The sequence below is a fragment of the Protomyctophum bolini genome, assembly GCF_963924005.1.
Source record: "Protomyctophum bolini genome assembly, chromosome: 12".
NCBI lineage: Eukaryota > Metazoa > Chordata > Actinopteri > Myctophiformes > Myctophidae > Protomyctophum > Protomyctophum bolini.
The window spans coordinates 43,882,302-43,907,359 of record NC_137873.1 but is presented as its reverse complement, the minus strand read 5'-3'; the positions used below and the strand labels follow the sequence as shown (position 1 = coordinate 43,907,359).

General features: G+C 42.3%; 2 protein-coding genes across 2 annotated transcripts; one reads left to right on the top strand and one right to left on the bottom strand.

The window, feature by feature from the left end:
• Positions 1-11,699: 11,699 nt before the first annotated feature.
• LOC308326308 (C-C motif chemokine 4-like) lies at positions 11,700-14,089 on the top strand (the record flags this gene model as incomplete). The annotated part of the gene is made up of 4 exons (XM_080779114.1): positions 11,700-11,784; positions 12,593-12,710; positions 13,611-13,688; positions 13,817-14,089. The coding sequence occupies 4 exons, from the start codon at positions 11,700-11,702 to the stop codon at positions 14,040-14,042; spliced, it is 507 nt and encodes a 168-aa protein (XP_080635240.1). The 3' UTR covers positions 14,043-14,089.
• Positions 14,090-19,549: 5,460 nt separating this feature from the next.
• Positions 19,550-22,454, bottom strand: LOC308325810 (uncharacterized protein). The gene is made up of 4 exons (XM_080778507.1): positions 22,345-22,454; positions 21,851-21,965; positions 20,601-20,675; positions 19,550-19,848 (listed from the first exon to the last, which is right to left on the bottom strand). Exons 1-4 carry the CDS (start codon positions 22,433-22,435, stop codon positions 19,719-19,721), a joined length of 411 nt encoding a protein of 136 aa, XP_080634633.1. The 5' UTR covers positions 22,436-22,454; the 3' UTR covers positions 19,550-19,718.
• Positions 22,455-25,058: the final 2,604 nt, after the last annotated feature.

The following is a 25,058-nucleotide window of genomic DNA, read 5'->3' as shown; positions in this document are numbered from 1 at the left end:
TAGCAATGATTACTACCACAATATAGAGCCATTTACCCCATTTAGACCTGAAGGAAATCAATGTTTCTATATCAGTGGTTCTCAAACTATTTCATGTCAAGGACCACACAAATTGTAAATGCAATTGGACACCTAACCCCCACCTGAAAATATGTTGTTCAAGGGACCCCTCCCCAGAAGCAAAGAGTTAACAACATTCATTCTGAAAGAATACCTGTATATCTATTCAAAGATTTGCCACATTTTCATGAATACAAAAGAATATTGCAGATCTGCAAGCTCATATAGCACGGCACAGAGTATTTTTGAATGGGTTACTGAACAAACACTCTATAGCAATGATTGCTGTCAAATCATGGAGGCATGTGACACAAAATATCGCTCGCCCACGTTTAACCCATTCTGACCTGAGATCAGATTCATACGAGGTTTCCACTGGACACACACTGGTCTGATTAACCCATTCTGACCTGAGATCAGATTCTAAAAATGTCAGTCGTTCTTCGATTTTTCAAAAAATAGCAGACCTACAAGCTCGTAGCGCGCCACTCGGTGGCGCGCTATGAGCTTGTAGGTCTGCTATTTTTCAATAGCTAAAGCATAACATGATGCTAACACCAAAAGGAGTTCCCGTTCAGAATGGGTTAACATTTAGCGCGCACAAAATGGAGGTTTATGGAACTAAATGGAGCAGAATGGGGTCCATTTGGTTCCATCAGTACACTGCCAGTGTTAAATTAACGAGTATCACCGCTGTGTCCACCGTGCAGAATAACACTCAGAACAGAACCAGAGAAACGGTGGTTTTAAACTGTCTTGTGCAGTATGTATCCATGCACTGTGGTGTGTGTGTGTGTGTGTGTGTGGGGGGGGTGGTGTATGTGTGCGAGTGTGAGAGGTGGATTTGCAGCTTCCTCTCCGAGGTCTCTCTATATTACTATTTTTAAGTCTGTGCACGACACGCCATAGGAACGGGGACATCGGTGTGTTCCTGTGTGTGTGTGCGTGTGTGCGTGTGCGTGTGCGTGTGCGTGTGCGTGTGCGTGTGCGCGTGCGCGTGCGCGTGCGCGTGCGTGTGTGTGTGTGTGTGCGTGCGTGCGTGCGTGCGTGTGTGTGTGTGTATTGTGTGTGTGTGTGTGTGTGTGTGTGTGTGTGTGTGTGTGTGTGTGTATATGTGTGTATTGTGTGTGTGTGTGTGTGTGTGTGTGTGTGTGTGTGTGTGTGTGTGGCGGGGAGGGCGTATGAGGGGAACGCAGAGATAGGAGGCTCTGTCATGAAGACGAGGGATTAACAGGGATTAGTTGTAGAACCAGACGATTGCTACGTTTATCACCTCTCCTTTATCGGACGTCAAGATAGGTCACACACACACACACACACACACACACACACACACACACACACACACACACACACACACACACACACACACACACACACAGGTGACAAATTAAAGCAGCAATCTGTGAATTGTGTATATGTCCAATAACCTCAAAATGCAAACCCTGTCTCCAGCGTGCGTGCACGGCAGACCAAACACCAGCACGATGCAATCCTTCCTCGCTTGGCAAGAACGAGGGAGAAAGTGAGTGTGTGTGTGTGTGTGTGTGTGTGTGTGTGTGTGTGTGTGTGTGTGTGTGTGTGTGTGTGTGTGTGTCTCTGTCCATCCTATGGCCCTATGAATTGAATGCATAGGGCCTAAATGGAAACAAAAACCTTTTTTTTTTTGTGCTATCCCTTTTGGAATAAGTGTTTGACTCTGTTGCTGTTTTTACATTTGTGTCTAAAAAACTATTCAATCAATCCTGTGTCAATTAAGGATGTTCAAATGGTCCTCGGCTGACATTAGCAAAGCGCAGATCTGTTGAAGATGTTTGATCTGTAGTTCTGTTCCGATGTTACACTGTGAACCGGACCGAGACAACACTGACCCCGTGTGGTACAAATGCACATAACAACTTGTGAAGAGCAGCAGAATGAGCAAAATACTTAATTCTTACCCAAACAAAAGTAGCAATAATTTGTGCCAGCCATGTATAGCATAAAAATTATACTCTGTTACAACAAGCGCCAGCCCTGTGTTCAACATTATGACTTGATTCACACAGTAGGCCTACGCAAGTACTGTATCCCACTGAGCAGTTTGAGTTAAAAACGTTCACTCTGAAATAATATATATTCAAAAGATTTGCACCACATTTTCACAATAAAAAAAAAATAGCAGACCTACAAGCTCGAGTGCCGCCCTATGAGCTTGTAGATCTGCTATTTTTTAAATAGCTAAAGCATAACATAATGCTCACCAAAAGGGTTTCCAGTCTAAAACCGGGCTATATGATTGGTCTAAAAAAAGTCAAAACCCATTTTTAGATGTCTATTTAGACTTACTAGAGTGGTGCCCGTTGGGCACTGGCTACTTGGAACAATAGTATAACAAAGTATAAAATGGGGCTAAGACCCAGTGTGTGTCCAGTGGAAACCTCGTATGAATCTGATCTCAGGTCAGAATGGGTTAATCAGACCAGTGTGTGTCCAGTGGAAACCTCGTATGAATCTGATCTCAGGTCAGAATGGGTTAAATAATGTCATGCCAATGTGTCCAGTGCATATCCTACTGCAGGCCTGGTCGACTATAGATTCAGAAGACATGTTGATGCTCTTGCTGCTGAAATGATCAATTATTTATATCCCGGGCGTGCATCGCTATGTGGGAGAAGGACAGCTTGACCTGCAGTCTCCTCGCTTCCAACGTGCCTATTGGACAAGGACGGGGGTTGGGGAGGGACTTAGCGAAGGGCTAATTAATTAATGTTTTATTTTTAAATGTATACGAATCTAAATAGAGAGTGGAGTCGAAGTACAAGGCAGAAAAACATGGAAGTACCCAAGTACAGTATAGGGTAAAAGTACCATTGTACTAAAGTCCAATACCAACCTGACCAAATGTACTTCATTACGTACTTTCTATACCACTGCAAAACAGAGTGTGTGCGAGACTCCATAGACTGACAGGATGTAGGAGTGAGTCGACCTCATGCCCACGGGCAGAAATGACTCACAGCTTCTGAAACGAAGCGGGAGAGAGTCAAAGTTGATCCGTGCGGTCAGATGGATATGGATATGTAGGTTTATTATTATTATTATACATGTAGCATTATGTTAACCCATTTTGACCTGAGATCAGGTTCTAAAAATGTCTTCTACATCCCGACAGTTTTCTGAAGAAGCTGTGTTTCTATGTCAAGTCGTTCTTCGATTTTTCAACAATAGCAGACCTACAAGCTCGTAGCGCGCCACTCGGTGGCGCGCTATGAGCTTGTAGATCTGCTATTTTTCAATAGCTAAAACTTAACATAATGCTAACACCAAACGGGGTTCCCGCCCCAAAATGGGTTAAAGGAATTGATTGTTTTCTGAGCTCAATTGCACACAAAAAAAACGTTTAACATTAAATAGATTTTCTGTGGTCTGGGGTTTTCTGGCTCAAACGAGTGCTCTGATTTCCCTGTGGAGTGTGATGTAAGAGCCAGCAAATCCCATATATGACAATGGGATTTGCCAGCAGATGTCACCGTTTTCACTGTTTTGCCCGTTTTCCATTGCAGCTCAAAAGGCTTCACGGACACAGAGAAAACCCCAGACCACAGAAAATCCACTGAATGTTCAAAGTTCAGAGGTTGTTTAGGGGTGTAGTAATCGAGGTCATAAAAGAAAAAAACGAAAAATAAATTCAAATTCATCTCATAAAACCTCTAATGTCAGGCAAAACCCTCCTAACCACATTTTCTAACTGTTTGTGTCTGTTCCTGAGTCTGTGCAGTGTCCACATAGGCTCAGCTGTAACAAGACTATACTCGCCCCGTTTCTGTTTTCCTCCCAGAATCTTCCCCAGTGAGGGGTTGGTGGGAGAGGCTGGACAGCAGACGGCTGGACTTTGAATTTCTCTAACTATAAACTTTCATGACAGCAGAACAGCCAGAAGTACAAATATAATTTATGAAAAGCTGCTACAGTAAAGTCTGTTCACAGAAGTTGTTGTAGGATAATGTGGGGATTATCTGACGAGGTACCATTTGAGGGGGCAAAACCTTATATAATACTAAATAATACTAAATTGTTTATAGGTTCAATATAAGTCAAATAATATAGCCTTTCCACAGCAGTATCTTTTTATATTTTTTCCAAAAAGAATACAAACAGCCAATAGCATATTACAAAGTTATCCCCCTCACTGGGGAAAATTCCGGGAGGAACAACGGGCAAGCACCGGGGCGAGTAGTCCAGTATTCGGCTCAGCTCGTATATCCAGCAGTCTGATCGCTGCTATAGATAGATAGAAACTTTAGAGAAGTGCTCATGAGTCTTTGGGTATTCCTCCCGACGCTCCCGTATCAGTCAGACCCTCTTCTCATCATGGCCCGTTCATCCTCATGCCGTGAGGGATTAGATACAGGAGCGTTGAAACCCAGCGCTGTACTCGGCTGTTAACCCATTCTGACCTGAGATCAGATTCGTACGAGGTTTCCACTGGACACACACTGGTCTGATTAACCTCATTCTGACCTGAGATCAGATTCTAAAAATGTCAGTCGTTCTTCGATTTTTCAAAAATAGCAGACCTACAAGCTCGTAGCGCGCCACTCGGTGGCGCGCTATGAGCTTGTAGATCTGCTATTTTTCAATAGCTAAAGCATAACATGATGCTATCACCAAAATGGGTTCCCGTTCAGAATGGGTTAAACGGTTTCTTTTTCCCCACGGCAATTTCAGATAGCTGAATCTCAGAAAGTTTTAACTGTACAAAGTTACACACTATATATATGCCTATGGAATGAACTCACTATTTCAATTTGAACTTCCGGGACGTAATCTGAAGACTCACTTCTTTAGACTCCACCTAAAGCCCGTACAGCACTTGCCTGATATAGCCTTGGCAACTTTGCAGGCATATAAGCAACTAAACATGTAGTTTAGATTATTTAAATTAGTTATACGATTGATTTTTTATTTTTTATCTGGTAAAGTTACATTTTAACTGTTTTTTTGTACACTGATAATCTCGCCGTGGATGTGTGGAACACAATTCTTTTTTTTATGTGAACCATAAAAATGACGAATAAACCTCTGAACCTTTAACCCATTCTGTACGGGAACCCCTTTTGGTGTTAGCACTATGTTATGCTTTAGCTATTGAAAAAAAGCAGATCTACAAGCTCATAGCGCGCCACTCGGTGGCGCGCTATGAGCTTGTAGGTCTGCTATTTTTGAAAAATCTAAGAACGACTGACATTTTTAGAATCTGATCTCAGGTCAGAATGGGTTGATCAGACCAGTGTGTGTCCAGTGGAAACCTCGTATGAATCTGATCTCAGGTCAGAATGGGATAAACCTAAAGGACTGTAACTCATGGAAAACCATTTGTACGCTCTATAGTTGTGGGGGATCCTTGAAATGAAAAACCACCGCACTAAAAACATAAAAGTCACCGGCGATATTTATTGGCATTAACCCATTCTGACCTGAGATCAGATTCATACGAGGTTTTCACAGGACACACACTGGTCTGATTAACCCATTCTGACCTGAGATCAGATTCTAAAAAATGTCAGTCGTTCTTCGATTTTTCAAAAATAGCAGACCTACAAGCTCGTAGCGCGCCACTCGGTGGCGCGCTATGAGCTTGTAGATCTGCTATTTTTCAATAGCTAAAGCATAACATGATGCTAACACCAAAACGGGTTCCCGGTCAGAATGGGTTAAGAGCCCGACGTACCGTCTGCGATAACTCTCATACGTCTAGACAGGACCACACTTTATTTCACCTTCCTGTAAACACATTAATCCTTTGCAGTTGAGTTGAGTTGAGTTGAGTTCAGTTGAGTTCAGTTCAGTTCAGTTCAGTTCAGTTCAGTTGAGTTGAGTTGAGTTGAGTTCAGTTGAGTTCAGTTCAGTTCAGTTCAGTTCAGTTCAGTTCAGTTCAGTTCCGTCGAGTTCAGTTCAGTTCAGTTGAATAGTTCATTTTATTTCCAGCCTTTTTGGACAACAAAAAGGTGCATACATTGTGCAATTAGTGCCATTCGGGGCAAGATACATAATCACAATCACAAGTCCAAGTTGTCACAAGTCCATTTGACATTATGAAGTGTCCAAGATGCTGGAAAAGGCGACGGGGAGAAGCATAATGCTTATCGAACCCTGCCCCTGGCTCATTTAGCAAATAATTGAAATAAATAGATAGTTACAATAGGTTTACAGTGATTTATATCACACTTCAACATAACGTAACATAATTTACACACATACCCTCCCTGTGATCCTCGCTCTCTAACGCACACTCACAACTCTCTCTCTCATGTGAGAGTCAAGACTCTCGGGCACGGGCGGTGCAGGTCTCACTGAAGGTATAATAATAATACATCTATAAATGTCTCCGTTTGTACGTCTGTCTGTCTGTACGTCTGTCTGTCTGTACGTCTGTACGTCTGTCAAAACATTGCTCTCAAGTGCTGGGTGCGCCGCCAGTCAAAATGTGCTTTTTTCAAACTACTTCAGACAGAGAAAAATAATTTTATGATGAACCTTGAAGGGATTGTTCAGATTGTTTTAACTTAAGCTGTATGAAATGCTTGCCATTAAGATAGTGGTTGCAACTGTATTAGTTGATTTGCCCGATCGAGTCCCGTGGTGGGAGTTCTACCCTGGTTTTGGTGAAATATTAAGCAGTTCTGGTCATTTTGTGGGGGGGGGGGGGGGGGCACTGGGGGCCACGCATTAAAAGTAAATGAATCCTCAAAACTAACGTCATTTGTATTGTTGACCTATTTCTAAAATATTAGTGCAACTTTCGTTCATATTTTACCCCTCTATCACACAGAACAGTTTTTTGTGTCCATATCACTACGCCCAGAAACATAGTGCCATGTGATAGAGGGGTCAAAGACCTACTGTACAATAAAGACCTACTGTACAATAAAGACCTACTGTACAATAAAGAATGAAGTTTGAATCCTGACTATGGAGTCCTGCAATGTCCTGATTTGTTTATCTTTCATCTATTGGCATCAAACAATGCTACAGCACATATTAACCCATTTTGGACTGGAAAAGAATGCTTCTAAATACTAATTATTTTCTGAAAAACCCACGTTTCTATGTCAGCGGTGCTCAACCTTTTTCATGTCAAGGACCCCCAGAATTATCTCTATTGGTCCACGGACCCCCATATCAAAATATGTTGTTCCAGGGACCCCCCCCCCCCCCCCCCCCCCAGAAGCCAATATTCTAGTTAAAAATATATTCAAAGATTTGCGCCACATTTTCACGACTTTAAAAAAATAGATCTGCTATTTTTCAATAGCTAAAGTATAACATAATGCCAACACCAAAAGGGGTTCCCATTTTGGTGTCTGCATCATGTTATGCTTTAGCTATTGAAAAATAGCAGATCTACAAGCTCATAGCGCGCCACCGAGTGGCGCGCTACGAGCTTGTAGGTCTGCTATTTTTGAAAAATCGAAGAACGACTGACATTTTTAGAATCTGATCTCAGGTCAGAATGGGTTAATCAGACCAGTGTGTGTCCAGTGGAAACCTCGTATGAATCTGATCTCAGGTCAGAATGGCTTAAACAGGTGACCGCTTGCGTGCTTATGCGTGCACGTGATGCAGCGCTCCAGTAAATTGAAACGTCCACAGTACTATATTACTGTACACACCACTGACCGCAACGCACGTGCAACCATCACGCATGGTGTAGTACAGTAGGTATAGCGTGATGTTTTAGAGATGTACGGAGTGTTGATGATAACGTGCCCACATGTAGGTCAACCACAGCTGGGTTTGGAGTCGTCAGCCTTATTGCAGTGAAGTAAACGAGGTCAGCAGAACGGTAGTGGTGGCTTTTTGACAAGCATCACTTCTCACCACGCTGGGAAACGCTGAGTGTGTAAAAACACTCCATCAAAACATCTCACAATGTACCAACATATAGTGAACATACTGAGCTTATAGCTGGAGCCTGGAGGCTACGCATGTTGGACTGACACAGTGGTTCTCTAACCGTTATCATGCCAAGCTAGACTCCCACATCCATGTGCATTCGGCCGTAGAATATGTTGTGCATGTAGCTGCCAGGGAACCACCAGAAGAGATTTGTGTTAAAACGAAATACAAAATTGTCCAAACATTTGATATGTTTATGTTTCAACAAAGTTTCAAATAAAGCAGATGATTATAATGCTTAATGTATACATATATCATACCAGCGTTGCACAGCGACAGAAGGCAGAATACAAGCTCACAATATATCTTAGGCTATGTATTAATGTAAACCTTGTTAACCCATTCTGGGTGGGAACCCATTTTGGTGTTTTAAAGCATTATGTTATACTTTAGCTATTGAAAAAATAGCAGATCTACAAGATTACAACTTGTAGGTCTGCTATTTATCAAGAAATCGAATGAAAATGTGCCTCAAATCTTTGAATATATATTATTACAGAGTGAACATTTTAACTCAAATGTTTGAATATATATTATTACAGAGTGAACATTTTAACTCAAATCTTTGCTTCTTTCGACGTCAGGCCTGAATGGGTTAACCCCTGCAGCAAGGGACATTCTGTTTCAGCTTCACCCAAGCGGATGGCTGCTACTGCCGCTCAGGCGGTCATATTGAGCACACGCAGAGACACTTTGGTACATGCTAAACATACACAGCCAGGCTGGGACTGGAATCTGGGGGGTTCCGTTTCACAGGCAGCCTCTCTACCCATTCAGTATGAGCTCGTATTGGCTGTGTTCTGTGTGACGGTTGTTAGCCTCCAGTGATTAATTATGCTGCTATGTTTACATTGCCATGTCTGATATTATGCTGCGAGCCTGTGACTAATGACGTCCCACCTGCACACGAGACTATACAAGTAGGCTATAATAGTTATAGGGCTAGTTAGCGGAAATTGTGACCAATCTGCAAAATAAATGCTTACCAACAGCTTTCTTCACAAATGTTGTTCATAAAAGACTGTCTACTATCAGCTCTCAATTTGTCCCAAGCCAACTCCCTTGGGGATCTTTGTGACAACTGCGGATAGTTGGGGTACCATTAACAACCTACAGTAGGCTATTATGCAGGCAACATTTAAACATAAATCCTGCTGAAGTAGCATAATTATATGTGACAGACGGGGGTCCACAATAGGGCTGGCCCGGTCAGTGTACTTTCCAGATTGTCCGGGCCAGTACAAGTTATCATAATACACTGGCCCGGTTTGGCCAGTGGAAAAAATGCTTTGAAAATTAAATAATAATAATAAAGTCTAATTTCACATCAATGTGCAAAAAAAACTGCATGCATAAAATCAACTCCAGTGCCAAATTCCCTAATGTCTACCCCTGATGTGAGGGGTCAAACTAGGGTGGGTTCAATGTCTACCCTTGGGCCCTGATGTGAGGGGTCAAACTAGGGTGGGTTTAATGTCTACGCCTGATGTGAGGGGTCAAACTAGGGTGGGTTTAATGTCTACCCCTGATGTGAGGGGTCAAACTAGGGTGGGTTTAATGTCTACCCCTGATGTGAGGGGTCAAACTAGGGTGGGTTTAATGTCTACCCCTGATGTGAGGGGTCAAACTAGGGTGGGTTTCATCATTCTGTATCCATACTTCCATAGCAAGTTAAACAAAAAGATTCCTTGGGCACAAATGTGATGAGGTCATCACATTAGGAAAACACATTAAATGTGTTTACCAATAGCTTCACACATTTTGTGAAGAAAGCTATTGGTAAGCATTTATTTTGCAGAATGGTCACAAATTGTGTTAACTAGGCCCCACCTATAAGGCTGCACACACAGAGGTCTATGTTCTAGAACTGTTAATGCTCTTTTGCTGCAGCATTTCGGCTGCTTTTTTTTTTTGCTTTTTTACCTAGTCATATATTGGGGTGGAAACCTCACACATGGATATTTCCCAAACTGTTACTTGTCAGGATTCAAATACAAAAGTAGCAGATCCACAGGCTCGAAATGTGCCACTTTGTGCCGCGCTTCGAGCTTGTAGATGAACTTGTGTGATCAAGTAGCTAGGGCATCAATTTACACAAAATGGTAAATGGTGCATTTATCCAAGGCGCTTTACATTGATTGTGCATCAATTCACCCACACGTTCATACACCGATGGCGGCGGAAACCATGCAAGGCACCAGCCAGCACATCACGAGCAATCTGGGGTTCAGTGTCTTGCTCAAGAACACTTCGACACTAACTCTCCAGGAGCCCACAGGGTTCGAACTGGCAACCTTGCGGTTACCATCCAGCCCACTCTACCCCTGAGCCACCGCCGCCCCCCCGTAGGGCATTTCAAAACATTTGAATATGGTGATAAGAGGTTCCTGCAGGCCGACAACAATGATATCATAATATATATTATATTTAGCTGCAATTAACTGCCTCGTACGACTGGCTTTTCTTTTTCTATAATTGCTCTGACCTGCATAATATCTCACCGCGCTGACATCAGGGATGTGTGAATATCTGCTCTGTTTTCCTTCTCCTTCTCCCTCCCTTTCTCCTGGAAACTACAAACGACGGGAGGGAGCCGACTCAGCCTCCGAGTACAAAACAAACCATTTCACCCACCTCGTTAAAGGCCCGTGGGCCACACCTGTGATGTCACAGTCGGGTTGAATTTGAGTTCATGCAGCATTGATTGTATCGTTGCCGACTGTCGGCCAGAAACCTCGTATGAGGTCGTGTCGACCCAACAGAGACCGTCACGTACAATCTGAGTTTCTGTCGGGGGGGGGGGGGGGGGGGAACCCCCAATAAATGGTCCCTCATTTCCCCAGCTAAACAACGATGATAGTAATAGGAACCAAATGGACCCTTACAGGTCTGCAGCTCTGAGAGTTACAGTGTCAAACCGGAGTATCAGAAACGCTAGTGTAAATGAAGTGACAAATATGAACAGTGTGTGTGTGTGTGTGTGTGTGTGTGTGTGTGTTTTCCCCCTATCCCCCGGGTTCTGTGCATAAACATCCCTGCAAGCTTATTAACCCAGATAGCATAAATATAGATGAGCCGATATAAGCCTCTAATGCATCAACGCAAACAGCTTCCAAACCAAACCGTGCACAGCAGAACGAATATTCTCCCAGGCCCAGATATAGACGAACGGGCCCTAGTGGCACCATTGCGTACTAATAATGGGTTGCAGGAAAGGGAAGAGACGATTTTAATTTGCGCTGAAGAAAAATACTTGCGTCGTCTGCATGTTTGTTGTCAGCATTATGACGCAATAGGACAGTTTCCTGTCCTCGATTTACTAGCCCACAAGGTTAGCGCCGAACCTGAGTGCCGGCACGTATATCCCATTCTGACCGGGAATCCATTTTGGTGTTAGCATCATGTTGTGCTTTAGCTATTGAAAAATAGCAGATCTACAAGCTCATAGCGCGCCACTCGGTGGCGCGCTATGAGCTTGTAGGTCTGCTATTTTTGAAAAAAATCGAAGAACGACTGAAATTTTTAGAATCTGATCTCAGGTCAGATTTGGGTTATTCAGACCAGTGTGTGTCCAGTGGAAACCTCGTATGAATCTGATCTCAGGTCAGAATGGGATATACATGTCTACAGTAGCTATATATAAGCAGTCAGGAGGACTGTCGTCATTTTGCATAGAGAAGGTCCGACTCCTCGTCACCATGATGGCGCCCGTGTATCTGGTCGCCGGGACAACGGTGCTGCTGTACTGGACGCTGGTGGTCACGCCGGGCGCCGCCGCTGTCCGTGAGTTCACCTTGAAACATTACCGGTTTTAACAACGTCCGTTAGACGCCACCGCACGCTGGGTTTCAACTTGAAACATTATGGGTTTTAATTTATTTGTTTACGTAGCGCTTGCCAGGTTGGGGGTCCCAGGGAGGAGGAGACACCAAAAGTATAATTTTGGGTGTGTCAAAAGAAAATCTGCCTGATGATGATGTCACTGGAAGACGGTTTCTAAACTGCCCACAGCCCTCCTACGAGACTCAGACCTTGTAGAAACAAAATTGTGCCATTTTATCATGCTTATTAGTGAGGACCTATATTATATGAAGATAGGTTGAAAAGTGCATCCTTTAAGTGCATGGATGGCTTGCCACAAAAATGACCAAATGCAGAGACAAATAGAAGCTAAGACACAAATAAATATCATGATCATAATAGTTGTATGCCAGGTATAGTCAGACCTAAATCATGCATACATCATAGAATATAAATTGCTACAATACTGGTATTCATTCATATACACACACCCATATTTCTATGTATGTTTCTGTAAATATATATTTTCCCAATATCCGTTTCTGTACAGTCATACAGAATATATTAAGAATTACATTTTTACTAGAAAGCATGACTTCACAATTGTGACGCATCTCTGTCTGTCTGTCTGTCTGTCTGTCTGTCTGTCTGTCTGTCTGTCTGTCTGTCTGTCTGTCTGTCTGCCTGCCTGCCTGTCTGTCTGTCTGTCTGTCTGCCTGCCTGCCTGCCTGTCTGTCTGTCTGTCTGTCTGTCTGTCTGTCTGTCTGTCTGTCTGTCTGTCTGTGTGCAGCAGGTCGTCAAAGCAGTGCGTGCTGTACCAGTTACAACAGGAAGCCCATAGCCTTCCGCCTCATAAAGGGTTTCAAAGAGCAGAGCACCCTGGCCAACTGTCACCTCAGTGCCGTCATGTAAGAACCACTTTATCCATCTATCCATCTATAGATAGATCTTTATTTGTCATTGCAACGTGTACAACTAAATTAAAACTGCCAACCAATCAGTGCATCATATCACAAGACAACATACTGTATACAAGCTAAAACAAAACACACATGACTTATTGTTGTTGCACAACCCCAGCAGCACTAATGCACAAACATGTAATTGCATCTGTTATCGCACAACAAACCCTAGAAATGTCTACAGCAAGATTGCATGGTGCAAAAGAGGAAAACATCGAGATTTGGTCTAGTATTGCAGATTTGGTTACGGGCATGATTTAATCATTATTATTATTGTTATTATTATTTTCATTCATTTATTTATTTTTTGTTCCCATTTGCACAGTAGTAAGAGTACTGACATTTTTTGGCATCTTTGGTCTCGGGGGGAGGGGTGGGTGGGATTGTTTGTTTTTGTGTTTTTTGTTTCTTGTTTTCTTTAGTCATTCATGATGTTAACGTATCTTATTGTGATTTTTTGTCTTTAATAAAAAAACATTTGATAACAAAAAAAAAAAGATAGCAGATTAAAAAAAAACTAAAAGTGTCGCAGCAACAGATCATTTTTTAGCAGCATTGAGTGCAACTACCGCTGTGGGATAGAAGCTGTTACAGAATCTGTTGGTCTTGGACTTGATCACTCTGTACCGTAGCGTCTGCCTGATGGCAACAGTTCAAACAGTGAGTGAGCGGGGTGGGAAGTGTCTTTCATAATGTTCAGAGTATTTTTTTATGACAGCGGTCTCTGTCATAAATTAAAAAAAACTCTGAACATTATGAAAGACACTTCCCTATCCATCCACTTCTATCCATCGCAATGTTCTGTTGCCAAGATAAGAGGACAATATTCTTTGTTGCCTGTTGCAGATTCTTCACAACTCGTAACAAGAAGATCTGCACCTCCACCCAGGACCCGTGGGTGAAGGAAGCCCTGGCCAAACTCAGGTATACGTTTAGGCTATACCGTACAGTCTCTGTCGGCTGGAAACCTCACATGTCCAAAAACTGTCACTTGTCAGAATTCAATTAAAATAAAATAAAAATAGCAAAAAGTAGTGTTTTGTTTTCTACAGCTCTAAACTCAAGAAGATGTCTAAGCCCAACGCTGCCCCGGGCACAGCCAAGAAGAGGACAGGCAGGTTCCTAGAGAGTGGACCGTTCCTCAACGCCAACACAACCTTCCTCAACGCCAGTGGAACCTTCAGTGCCAACGGAACCTTCCTCAATGCCAGCGGAACCTCGGCAGAAGTCTACGTCATCTATAGTGGTAATGCCACGACCCTCTCTGAGGACTATTAGTGTAAAACCCCCCCAGACCCCCAACCCTGACTGCTTACCTTGTGTTCCAGCAGCCGGGGCGGTTGGTTGCGTTCCATGCATTCTCCAATCACTCCAGGGTTAGGGCGTATAGGAACAGGCCTATAGGACAGAAAATACCAGACAATCTGAATAATGAGAATCATTGTGGTCAATTTCAGGCGACGTGTGGGGCCTGAATGTGATCCATTATTATTTTGATATAAACATTAGAAAAGCAGATGCCAGTGAATTTAGTTATCTCTTAAATACTTCAGTATTTCAGTCATATGATGAATACTTAGCGAAACTAGCTGGAGTGAACTTTGTTTCGGTGGAAGTTTTTGTTTTTTTATATTATACGCTTTCTGTCTTGAGCAATTAAACACACATCGTAATAAGCTACTGTATGCAATATGAATGTGAAGCATTAAATGTGTAATGTGTTTTTTTGCAAAGCCTTTTAGGGCTACTATACAAATGACAAAATTGTTCTCTCTCTCAAATGAATATCAAAGCAACAAACAGCGTTACTTTAAATTGCACATGAGGTGATGTTAACCTTAAGACAGCCATGCAATATATAACGTCCATATATGATTGACTGTACAGTGACCCCTTTTCCACCTGTTGGTTCCCAGTGGGAACCGGTTCAGTTCTTTTTGGATTTTAGTCCATGAGCCAGAGCTCCAGAATTGGTGGGCAAACTATACCCTATATTAAATTGTTTATAGGATCAATACAAGTAAATGAATACATGATAACCCTTCCACAGTAGTAGCTTTTTCATATTTTTGATTATTGCATATTTTCCTACATAATGCCTCATTTGCATATTTAAAAATGTAAAATTTGTAATACAATAAATCATTGTCTTCGTGTAAGTACTCAATTTGGGAAGTTTAATGGTGATAACAATCTAATATATGTATGGTTTTGCTCCACTCAATTCATAATTAATGTTTCAATTTTGGAGCTCTGGCTCATGGACTAAGAACCAAAAAGAACTGAACCGGTTCCCACTGGGAACCAACCGGTGGAAAAGGGGCCAGTGTGTTGGACTGGTTATATGATATGAGTCAGTGAGCGTGAGATACCGCCATCGTGTGGCCAGTATACTACGGACACTTTCAAACTAAGGGACAGGTTTACTTGTTTGGGTCATTTTAACGTCTACTCTGGCTTTTGTGAGCACTCCAGGGAGGCCCAATTAACCCGAAAAACATTTACATATTTTATATTATTTTTTACCAGACACAGCCCATTCCTATAAAACCATTACAACTTAAAGCGGCACTGTGTACACAAATAGTTTAATTAATACAACTGTTAATCAATTAATTAATGTCTGACTGGCGAGTTTTCTACACGTTTTGCCGACTTATCAAGATAAGTCGGCAAAAAGGGTAAATGTGGCGAGTATTCTTGTTACCAATGTTATTCACCCTCAGAATACCTACAGTGTCAACAAGCAGGAAAATAGAATTAGACAGTATAAACATTCTCACAATAAATTTGTTCACAGCAGATCACCTTAAACTTGGTCAATAATGCTAAGTGAACAATATTTCCAGATGAATATAGTTACATTTATGACAGCATTTTAGGTGATAAAAATTACCTTGGTTTGTTCTGATACGGATGCTCAATCTCTCTCCATGTCTTTGTTTCAACATCAAGCAACCAGGCATCACCTGGAAGGGAAATATTGTTTTTTTATTGAATAAAATAAAATGATATACCATCAAGGACATTGAAATAAAAATAATTAATGTCTTACTCATTGGTTTGCAATCAACACTCAGTCCACCAAACAGGAACAAGACATTCTCTGAAACTGCTGTGAGGGTATGCCATGATCTGCCCAACGGAATGATGGGGAGGGTGGAGATTGGAACTCTGAGGAAACATACAAGATTTAATGTTAATGTTCATTCATTTTACACAAACATTTGCACCACAATGTGCTCTTGAGTATGTTGTTTGTGCTTTATCCTTTTGACATACTGTATGTAAAGTGTTTTCAAGTGTAAATAATAGTATGTTATATAACGTATACAATTGGGGTGGTGGTTGTATTTCTCGAACACTCTCTGCACGGCATGCCGTCAACTGATTAAATTCATCCCCTGAGCAAGCCTGAGCAGGCAGGCTCTATTAGCTCAACGGTAACAATATCAGCACTTACTTTATGCCCATGTCCAAGCAGGTGTAACCTCTGCGTTGTGTTTTAGACGGACACAGGGACCAGGGATCTCTCTTTAGCCTTTGGCATATTTATCTCTGCACAGAAACAGAAAGACACACAGAATGCAGCAGGCATTAGCACAGCACACCTCTGCAACGTACACCAACTCACTCCATGCTGGCTTCTAGCAAGAGCGCTTCAGTTAACAATGACTTACAGAGTTACACAAAACATACACAATAATACATCACAATTACAAATTCACTTGAAATTAAATACACCATCGGCTAAACAGTTTTTTCTATAAAAGTAAATAAAACAATAAAACACACTTAATACAACATACAATAAATAATATGGCATGTGAGGGATCTTTGGTGGAATGCATCCACTTGTATATCTTATATACCTGCTACACAGGGATGGCAGAAATGCGCTATTCTACCCATTAGAAAAATACAAATACACCATAAGAAAATGTGCTATTTACAAACCCATCTGCGAATTACAGTGCCATTGCCAATTGCCGTGTATGTATGGGTGTATGGATGCTGTGTTTTTTAGTTCTGCAGGGTTGTTTTGGGTGGAGGTCGCGTGTGGTTGCAGGGACTGCGCTTCAACATATGTTTTTATTTTATTTTATCAGATAATAGCTGTTTCTTAAGGGATAACAGTTATGCAGGGATGTACTGGGCCCATAATTCAGCCCGGGAAGTGGAGGTGCGGAGGCCCTCTATGGCGAAACGAAACACAGGCGAACCAAGGGCGTGTGAGCGCATTTTAGGTAACTTTAGGTCCTACAGTGACCTAAAATCATTGTCCATGGATGTCATGTTTATACCTGCCACAGAAGACAGTGCTGCATTGTTTTTCACAAAAGGGATTTTTTTGAGTAGCTCAGGACACAAAGTCCAGAAATTCTAGCTTGATCAAACCAAGTGATGAGACAACCATGGGAAAATCACTAAGGCACACTCCATCTTAAGGTGAAAACAAGTCTGATTGGTTCAATATTGGTTATATTTCACTTTTTGCACAGTTCATACTGTACTGCAAGTAACATTTTGCTACATTCTTCTAACACAATAACAAAAAGAAAGCAATATAATACAAATGCTGTACCGTTCTCCTCCTCATCCAAGACCACCTCCTCCTCCAAGTCAACCACCTCCTCACTGTCACCACCATCATGACTGAGGTCGACCAGTACAACTCTGTCTTTGTCTTTTTGAGCTGCCAATAATAAAGATAAAATGTATTTATTATAAACCAGAGTACTTAAATCACACACACACACACACACACACACACACACACACACACACACATTCTACTTGGACTTGGTTTTGATATTAGGAATAAATACAGCTAATTTATTCACATATCAAATATGAAGAAACTGAATACACATCCCTGATCCATTATGTGTAATGTGATCTACTATAATAACAAAGTAGCGAAACGAAACACAGACGAATCAATGGCGTGTGAGCGCATTTTAGGTAACTTTAGGTCCTACAGTGACCTAAAAATCATTGTCCATGGATGTCATGTTTATACCTGCCACAGGAGACAGTGCTGCATTGTTTTACACAAAAGGGATTTTTTTAGTAGCTCAGGACACAAATTCCAGAAATTCTAGCTTGATCAAACCAAGTGATGAGACAACCATGGGAAAATCACTAAGGCACAGTTTTTTTTTTCATTTTATTTTATCAGATAATAGCTGTTTCTTAAGGGATAACAGTTATGGGTTCGCCATCTCTATAGTCCAAACGTTATATTCCGAATGAATGCTTTGGTCATGTAAACAATTGAGGAATAGTAGGCCTACTTTATACTTGTATTCAGGTTCCATGTAAACTTAAAACAGTTGGGTATGAATCTCTGTTCGGAATGAATTCATTTTGAATACATTGTTGTTGTGCATGTAACTGAGGCCAGTGTATCAAGAATATGTCTATGACTATATTGTCGACTCTACAGTCAATGCAGTAGGCAGACTACAACTAACTAACATGCATACCTTCATGATGTGGACACTGGACAGCTCTGCTTTTTCAACAGTATAGGCTAATCCCCATATATGACCAAATTATATGTACACAAATATCGTCTAGGTATGGACATAATGGTAGTACCTTTTCTGTTGCCCTACATAAACTAAAGCCACACATTATAATTAAATGGAAATATACTTTTTTCACACTGAGCATATACCCAACCATGATTGATTGAAACATGTATTAACAGTTTGCAGAATTACAGTAGGCCTATATGTCAAGCACAACTCAATACAAAGACTGTTAACTGAGTGGACGACACCATAAAGCATTACACTTGTTTGTAAACAAGAGCGTCCACACATTGATTAGCCTGCAGTAGGCCCATGTGGCAGCGGTGGCCGAGTGGATTGCGGAGCGGTCTAGATACCGGAAGGTCGCCAATTCGAATCAGCGGTCCGACACGTTAAAATTACCACCGTTGAAGTGCCCTTGGACAAGGCATTGAACCACTACCATGAAATGCTCCATGTGGGCCTGGCTGTAAACAAGTATCTGATGCTTAGTCCAGTTACCCTTGGTAAACTTGATTTACCAGAACGCATTTCTTCTTCTTCTTCACCTATATTAACTTGCCATCATGCCACTGTTCTGCACCTTTTTACTGTAGGCTTGTTTTATGTCAAAATATTAGGCTAAGCTAAGTCATATCATTGATATCAAACGCATGCAGCGTTACGCAATAGCTTTATTCATGTATTCAACTTAATGTCAGTCACCTGTTTCCGGCTGTTTGCTTCTTTAGCTGAATATTCCTCCTCTTGCTTGCACTCTGCTACGTTCTTTTTTTTACCCAAGCCTAAAGATGACGACCATAGCCTACGGTAAACTTAAATGAGACATTATTCAAATGCGTTTCTGAAACTTTTGAAGTGATAGCCTCGGCACGACGACTAAACAAACACACAAACACACAAACTAAACATACCGGTAGTAAATAAACGCACAGCCGCACGCAGCTGGTAGAAATTAATCATGCTGCAGTATCACAAACTGTCCACAAGATGGTAGTCCTGACCCAAAGGAAGATTTCAAAACCTTATAGTTATTTCTTGTCCACATAATACTTAAATAACAGGACAGTGGATTTGACCGCAGAGATTGAATGAATGACACAAATTGCAATAAAATAAACATTTATTGTATTCACATAAGTCAACAATTAAAGGGCCATACACACAGTTTTGACCCACTTTCATTTATCCCATGCAGCTGTACGTGGCTGACATGATAACTCTGAATAAATATCACAGGCTAAGACATTGCCACGGAGGAAGGACAATAATAAATATACTTAATAAATAATAATTATGTTCTTCCAGCAGACATACATCATAGAAATGACTTTAAATAACTTAAGTTAATTCAATTGGGCTAAAACTGTACGCAAAGTAGCCTGTAATGTGCACAACAAGATGGGTGTGTCTTCTAAGAGGAAGCTAGGGTGGAGGTGGTCGTAGTGCTGTTGGTGATGTAAGAGGAAGGTGTAGAGGTGGCCTTGACCGTAGTAGTGCTGTTGGTGATATTAGTGTTACTTCTCTGAGCCCGGCGTAGCTCCCTGTAAGACACACAATATCAATGCATTATTAATTGATACCTATAGTATTTGCAGTGTGCATAAAGCCAGTGGAGTCTGGGGACCCCCAGGGGTCCTTTCATGACGGGATTCTGGGGCCGGGGCCCAGCAGCAAATAGGCCTATATATAGCATCACAATCATTTTAACTATAGGCTACTTTATCCATTCATATACTATTCACAAATAGCAGGTCTGTTTGGACATTTTTGAATAAAGATTGTTTGTGAGGTCGTTGTTATTTTTGTTTTGTTCGTCTGGGGTCCGTCCGCGTCACAGAACGATGTTTAGATGAGGGTCTGGCACCAAATAAATATCAATTTGGGGGTCCTTGATTTGAAGATTAAGTTTAAGAATCACTGCAGCTTGTATACATCAGTAAAACAGTAGAGGCTACATGGAGAATGAATGGTTGCTTAACCCATTCTGACCTGAGATCAGATTCATACGAGGTTTCCACTGGACACACACTGGTCTGATTAACCCATTCTGACCTGAGATCAGATTCTAAAAATGTCAGTCGTTCTTCGATTTTTCAAAAATAGCAGACCTACAAGCTCGTAGCGCGCCACTCGGTGGCGCGCTATGAGCTTGTAGATCTGCTATTTTTCAATAGCTAAAGCATAACATGACGCTAACACCAAAATGGGTTCCCGTTCAGAATGTGACGCCCCAAAATAAATATTTGAAATATAGACATATCTTTGTGACCATTCATAAAATATGGGAACTCACTCTATTTCCTTAATCCTCTGCATCACCCAGGGCTGTTTCCAGTGGCTGCACACGTATCCTTCGCTGGTCTCAAAGCTGGAGGTGGACAAAACAATCACATTAATGGTCACCTGGTCACATTGGATAATGTATGGGATTAATAGACTCATCTTGGACCCTGGAGATAATCATTAAGATGCCTGTTCATGCACTTATATTGTTTTTTTTTTACTATATTTTTTATCCCACGATTTTGTAACCCATTTTTCATCCCTGTGTCAATCATCTACTGTGATCCTGGGCTCTACACACCCTCCGCCAACCTGGGGAGAGCAACGGACTTGAACTCATGCTCCCTTCATGCCTGAGTGTCCAAGTTGCTCCTTTACACCTGACAGGGGGGAGTTTCCCTGGTTGGACGTAGCGCGTGGAAGGAACACGTTATTCCAACCAGTTCCTTTCCCCTCCATCAGGCGCCCCGGCTGGCCAGGGGGAGGCAGTTTAGAGACCAGGATTACTGCATGTTTTTGTGAGGGTACCTACCCTAGGGGACACGGGGAGAAGGTGCAAACTCCACACAGAAAGGCCCTTTTCGCCAACCCCGCCTTCGGGTATGGGCTCTGATGACGCGGAGGAGGAAACACGCCGCCAGCACACACAGCGCCCCGAGCGGGAATCGAACCCAGGAGCTTCTAGCTGTGAGGCGACAGCACTACCAACTGTGCCACCGTGCCCCGTGCACTTATATTGTAAGTTGTTACTTTCACTTTACTTAGCTGTGCTGTACTGTAGCGGTAGCCTAGATACTTGTGGGCAGTCAGTTATGTTGTTGTAATGAGGAGATTTGTAGCCTACTTGTTTTGTTTTCTGATTCTAATAAATCAGCTATATTCATAAATATATTATATAACTAATAACTGTAACTGTTACTCTATAGTAGTAGTAGGCCTAGTAGTAGTAGTAGTAGTAGCTTTATTTGGTCATAAGATTAGGCCATTATTAATATTATGTCACGCCATATTAGACCAAAAGGTATATTTTGCATTTCGCCTTCGATTCAAAAGTCAATCGAAATGAAAACACAACGAAAACAAGAAAAAAGAAAACAACACACACAACACAACTTCTTTTTTTACAAATGTGATCACTCAGATTTGAGTCTTACAGATTGATACTCTCATAGACGGCGCTGTATTTAGCTACTTATACTGAAGCAGTTTTCAACAGATTGGCTACATTACATCTCAACGTGTACTTGGGGTGTTTCTTACATGACAGCGCGGACACAGGGCAGGTTCCTCTTCTGGATCCTGTAGCCCAGGATGGGAGCGCTGACACTCCTGATGGACGCCTCTGTGCAGCAGGTGGTCAGCTTCTGTGGGGCTCCTGATGAAACCAAACACAAACAGGCATTTTACCTTAAGAATTATGCAATAAAACAAGTTCTCTGCAGCAGTCCTTAATTCTCACCTTCTTTATATCCTTAAATATCTCTGGGAGCAGAGGACCCCAATCTACACTCACTGTAATATATTAAATATCAAACTGGGGGTCCTTGAATGAAACAATATAAGTGGAAACCCAAGAGAATATAATGACCCTTGGGGGGTCCGTGAACCCCACATTGGGAACCGTACTGCTCTACAGTGGGGGTTTTTATCAATACATAAAGCATGGTACGGTAAGCAGATGTCTCTCCGCGGAACACAGGATGCCGTCATACATACAATGTTGTCACATGAGAAGTTGGAATTGCGTGACTTACCGTCTCCTCCCGTAGCCATCATCACCAGGGCCAGAACTCCGCTCAGGAGAGCCAGACGGAGCAGTCTTCTTCTGCAGCACTGCAGTTCCATGGTTCAGAACGGGGCTGATGTGTTCCGGAAGCTTCTTAATAGCAGAGGCAGAGAGAGGGCTTGTTGGGGCCTGTTCAGATAGGACACGTATACGGTGACTGAATTGATCTCCCTATAAGAGCCGCATCTTTAATACTCACAAAAAGAGGAACCGAGAATGACGCCCTCCGGATCTGATCCATGCAACGTCTGTCTTCCTGATGAGGATGATGGTGAGTTCTCAAAGTGGGGTCCGGGGACCCCCAGGGGTCCTTGAGGGAGTTCCAGGGGGTCCCCTGCAGCTAAATGATTATTTGTTAGGTCTAGTAGGACTGTCAAAAACGGCTAAAATCCCTAAAACGAAAGAAAGCAGCAGAGTTTTTTTTTTACTTACCGGTAAGCTGTATGAAATACTTGCAATTAATATAGTGGTTGCAACTGTATAATGTATTGCCCGGGTCCCGTGGTGGGAGTTCTGCTCTGGTTCTGATTGGTTGAGTCCTGTGGTGGGAGTTCTGCTCTGGTTTTGTTCAATATTAAGAAGTTCCGGTCACTGTGTGGGGGGCACAACAAGGGCCACGCAGTAAAAGCAAATTCATTCACAAAACTAACATAATTTGTATTGTTCACCTATTTCTAAAATATTAGTACAACTTTCCCTCTATCACATGGAACTATTTTTGACGTGGTGATATGGACACAAAAAACATATAGTTCTCTGTGATAGAGGGGTCAAAAATGAACGAAAGTTGCACCAATATTTTAGAAATAGGTGAACAATACAAATTACGTTAGTTTTGTGTATTGATTTACTTTTAATGTGTGGCCCACCACAAAATGACCAGAACTACTTAATATTTCACCAGAACCAGAGCAGAACTCCCACCACGGGACTCAACCAATCAGAACCAGAGCAGAACTCCCACCACGGGACTCAACCAATCAGAACCAGAGCAGAACTCCCACCACGGGACTCGGGCGATCAAGTAATACAGTTGCAATTAACCACTATATCAATGGCAAATATTTCATACAGCTTAAGTTAAAAGAAAATCTGAACTATCCCTTTAATATAAGTACAATATTGAGGAATTTGTGCATTACTTGAGTACCAGTTTCCAATACTTTTACTTCTACAGTTCTACTGTATATCTCAGAGGCAAAATGTACTTCACTACACATATTTGAAATAGTTATAGGCCTACTAGTTAATTTGTAGATTTCCATTATTATAACAAAACACACAATAACCACTCCAGCCCTATACAGATTTCAGCCGATCTACATGCATTGTGAGCTTATAGATATCTGCTATTTCTAAAGGATATCTTTATGCATTTGAAAACTGTGGCATTCGGCATAATGAGTACTTTTACTTTTGTTAGCCTATACATTTAGGCTGGGGGAGGCGGTCAGGCGGATAGGGTGACCCCGGTCAGCCAGATCTTCCACAGAATGTCACCATGAGGGCACCAAGTCAACTCGGGACTCCTGGATCGCTGCCATATGATCGCTGCCCGGCAAATTAATACATGACGACTTACACAATTTACAAGAAAGATAACTCCCTCCTCTTTTAATTCTCCACTCACTCACATTCATACGGGAATCCCTATTTCGTAATTGTACCACACTGCTTCCCTCTGCCTTAGTCATTTCTGCTTTTCACTTATGAAGAACTGTAGCATATTTGTCAATGTATCCTCTCTCAATTAGATCACTGCAACTTCACCCAAGTTACTCCCGTCCTGTCTCAGCCGAAGCTCACTAGTATCACCTAAATATCACCCACCTAAATGAAATAAGTCTACAAATTAACTAAGGTCCTTGACATTTGACCTTTTCCTTTCCAAATGATAATCACGCATAACTGGATAATATCCAGCAAGTTCTATGAAAATCTATATCATGTTGCTCATGGACACCAGACAGCTAGGGGCCTTTACAATACTGTGTGGCTGCAGACATGGAATGACGCAACCACGCTTAAATGGAGCAATGGATTTAACTTTAAGACTTAAATGACCAGATGGATGTCAGCGATGGACCCTGCTGAACCAACGTTTACGTACCGGGGTCGGCGGCTTCAGAGAAGTGGGGCCTATGGCAGACTGCCGCCCACATAATCAACACCTGTCCCCTGTACGGACCACCTTCAGAGAAGTGGGGCCTATGGCAGACTGCCGCCCACATAATCAACACCTGTCCCCTGTACGGACCACCTTCAGAGAAGTGGGGCCTATGGCAGACTGCCGCCCACATAATCAACACCTGTCCCCTGTACGGACCACCTTCAGAGAAGTGGGGCCTATGGCAGACTGCCGCCCACATAATCAACACCTGTCCCCTGTACGGACCACCTTCAGAGGAGTGGGGCCTATGGCAGACTGCCGCCCACATAATCAACACCTGTCCCCTGTACGGACCACCTTCAGAGGAGTGGGGCCTATGGCAGACTGCCGCCCACATAATCAACACCTGTCCCCTGTACGGACCACCTTCAGAGGAGTGGGGCCTATGGCAGACTGCCGCCCACATAATCAACACCTGTCCCCTGTACGGACCACCTTCAGAGGAAGCTATGGCCTCTTCCTAGACCAGGGATGGGCAACTTTGACCATATATTTCCACACTCACTCCAGAG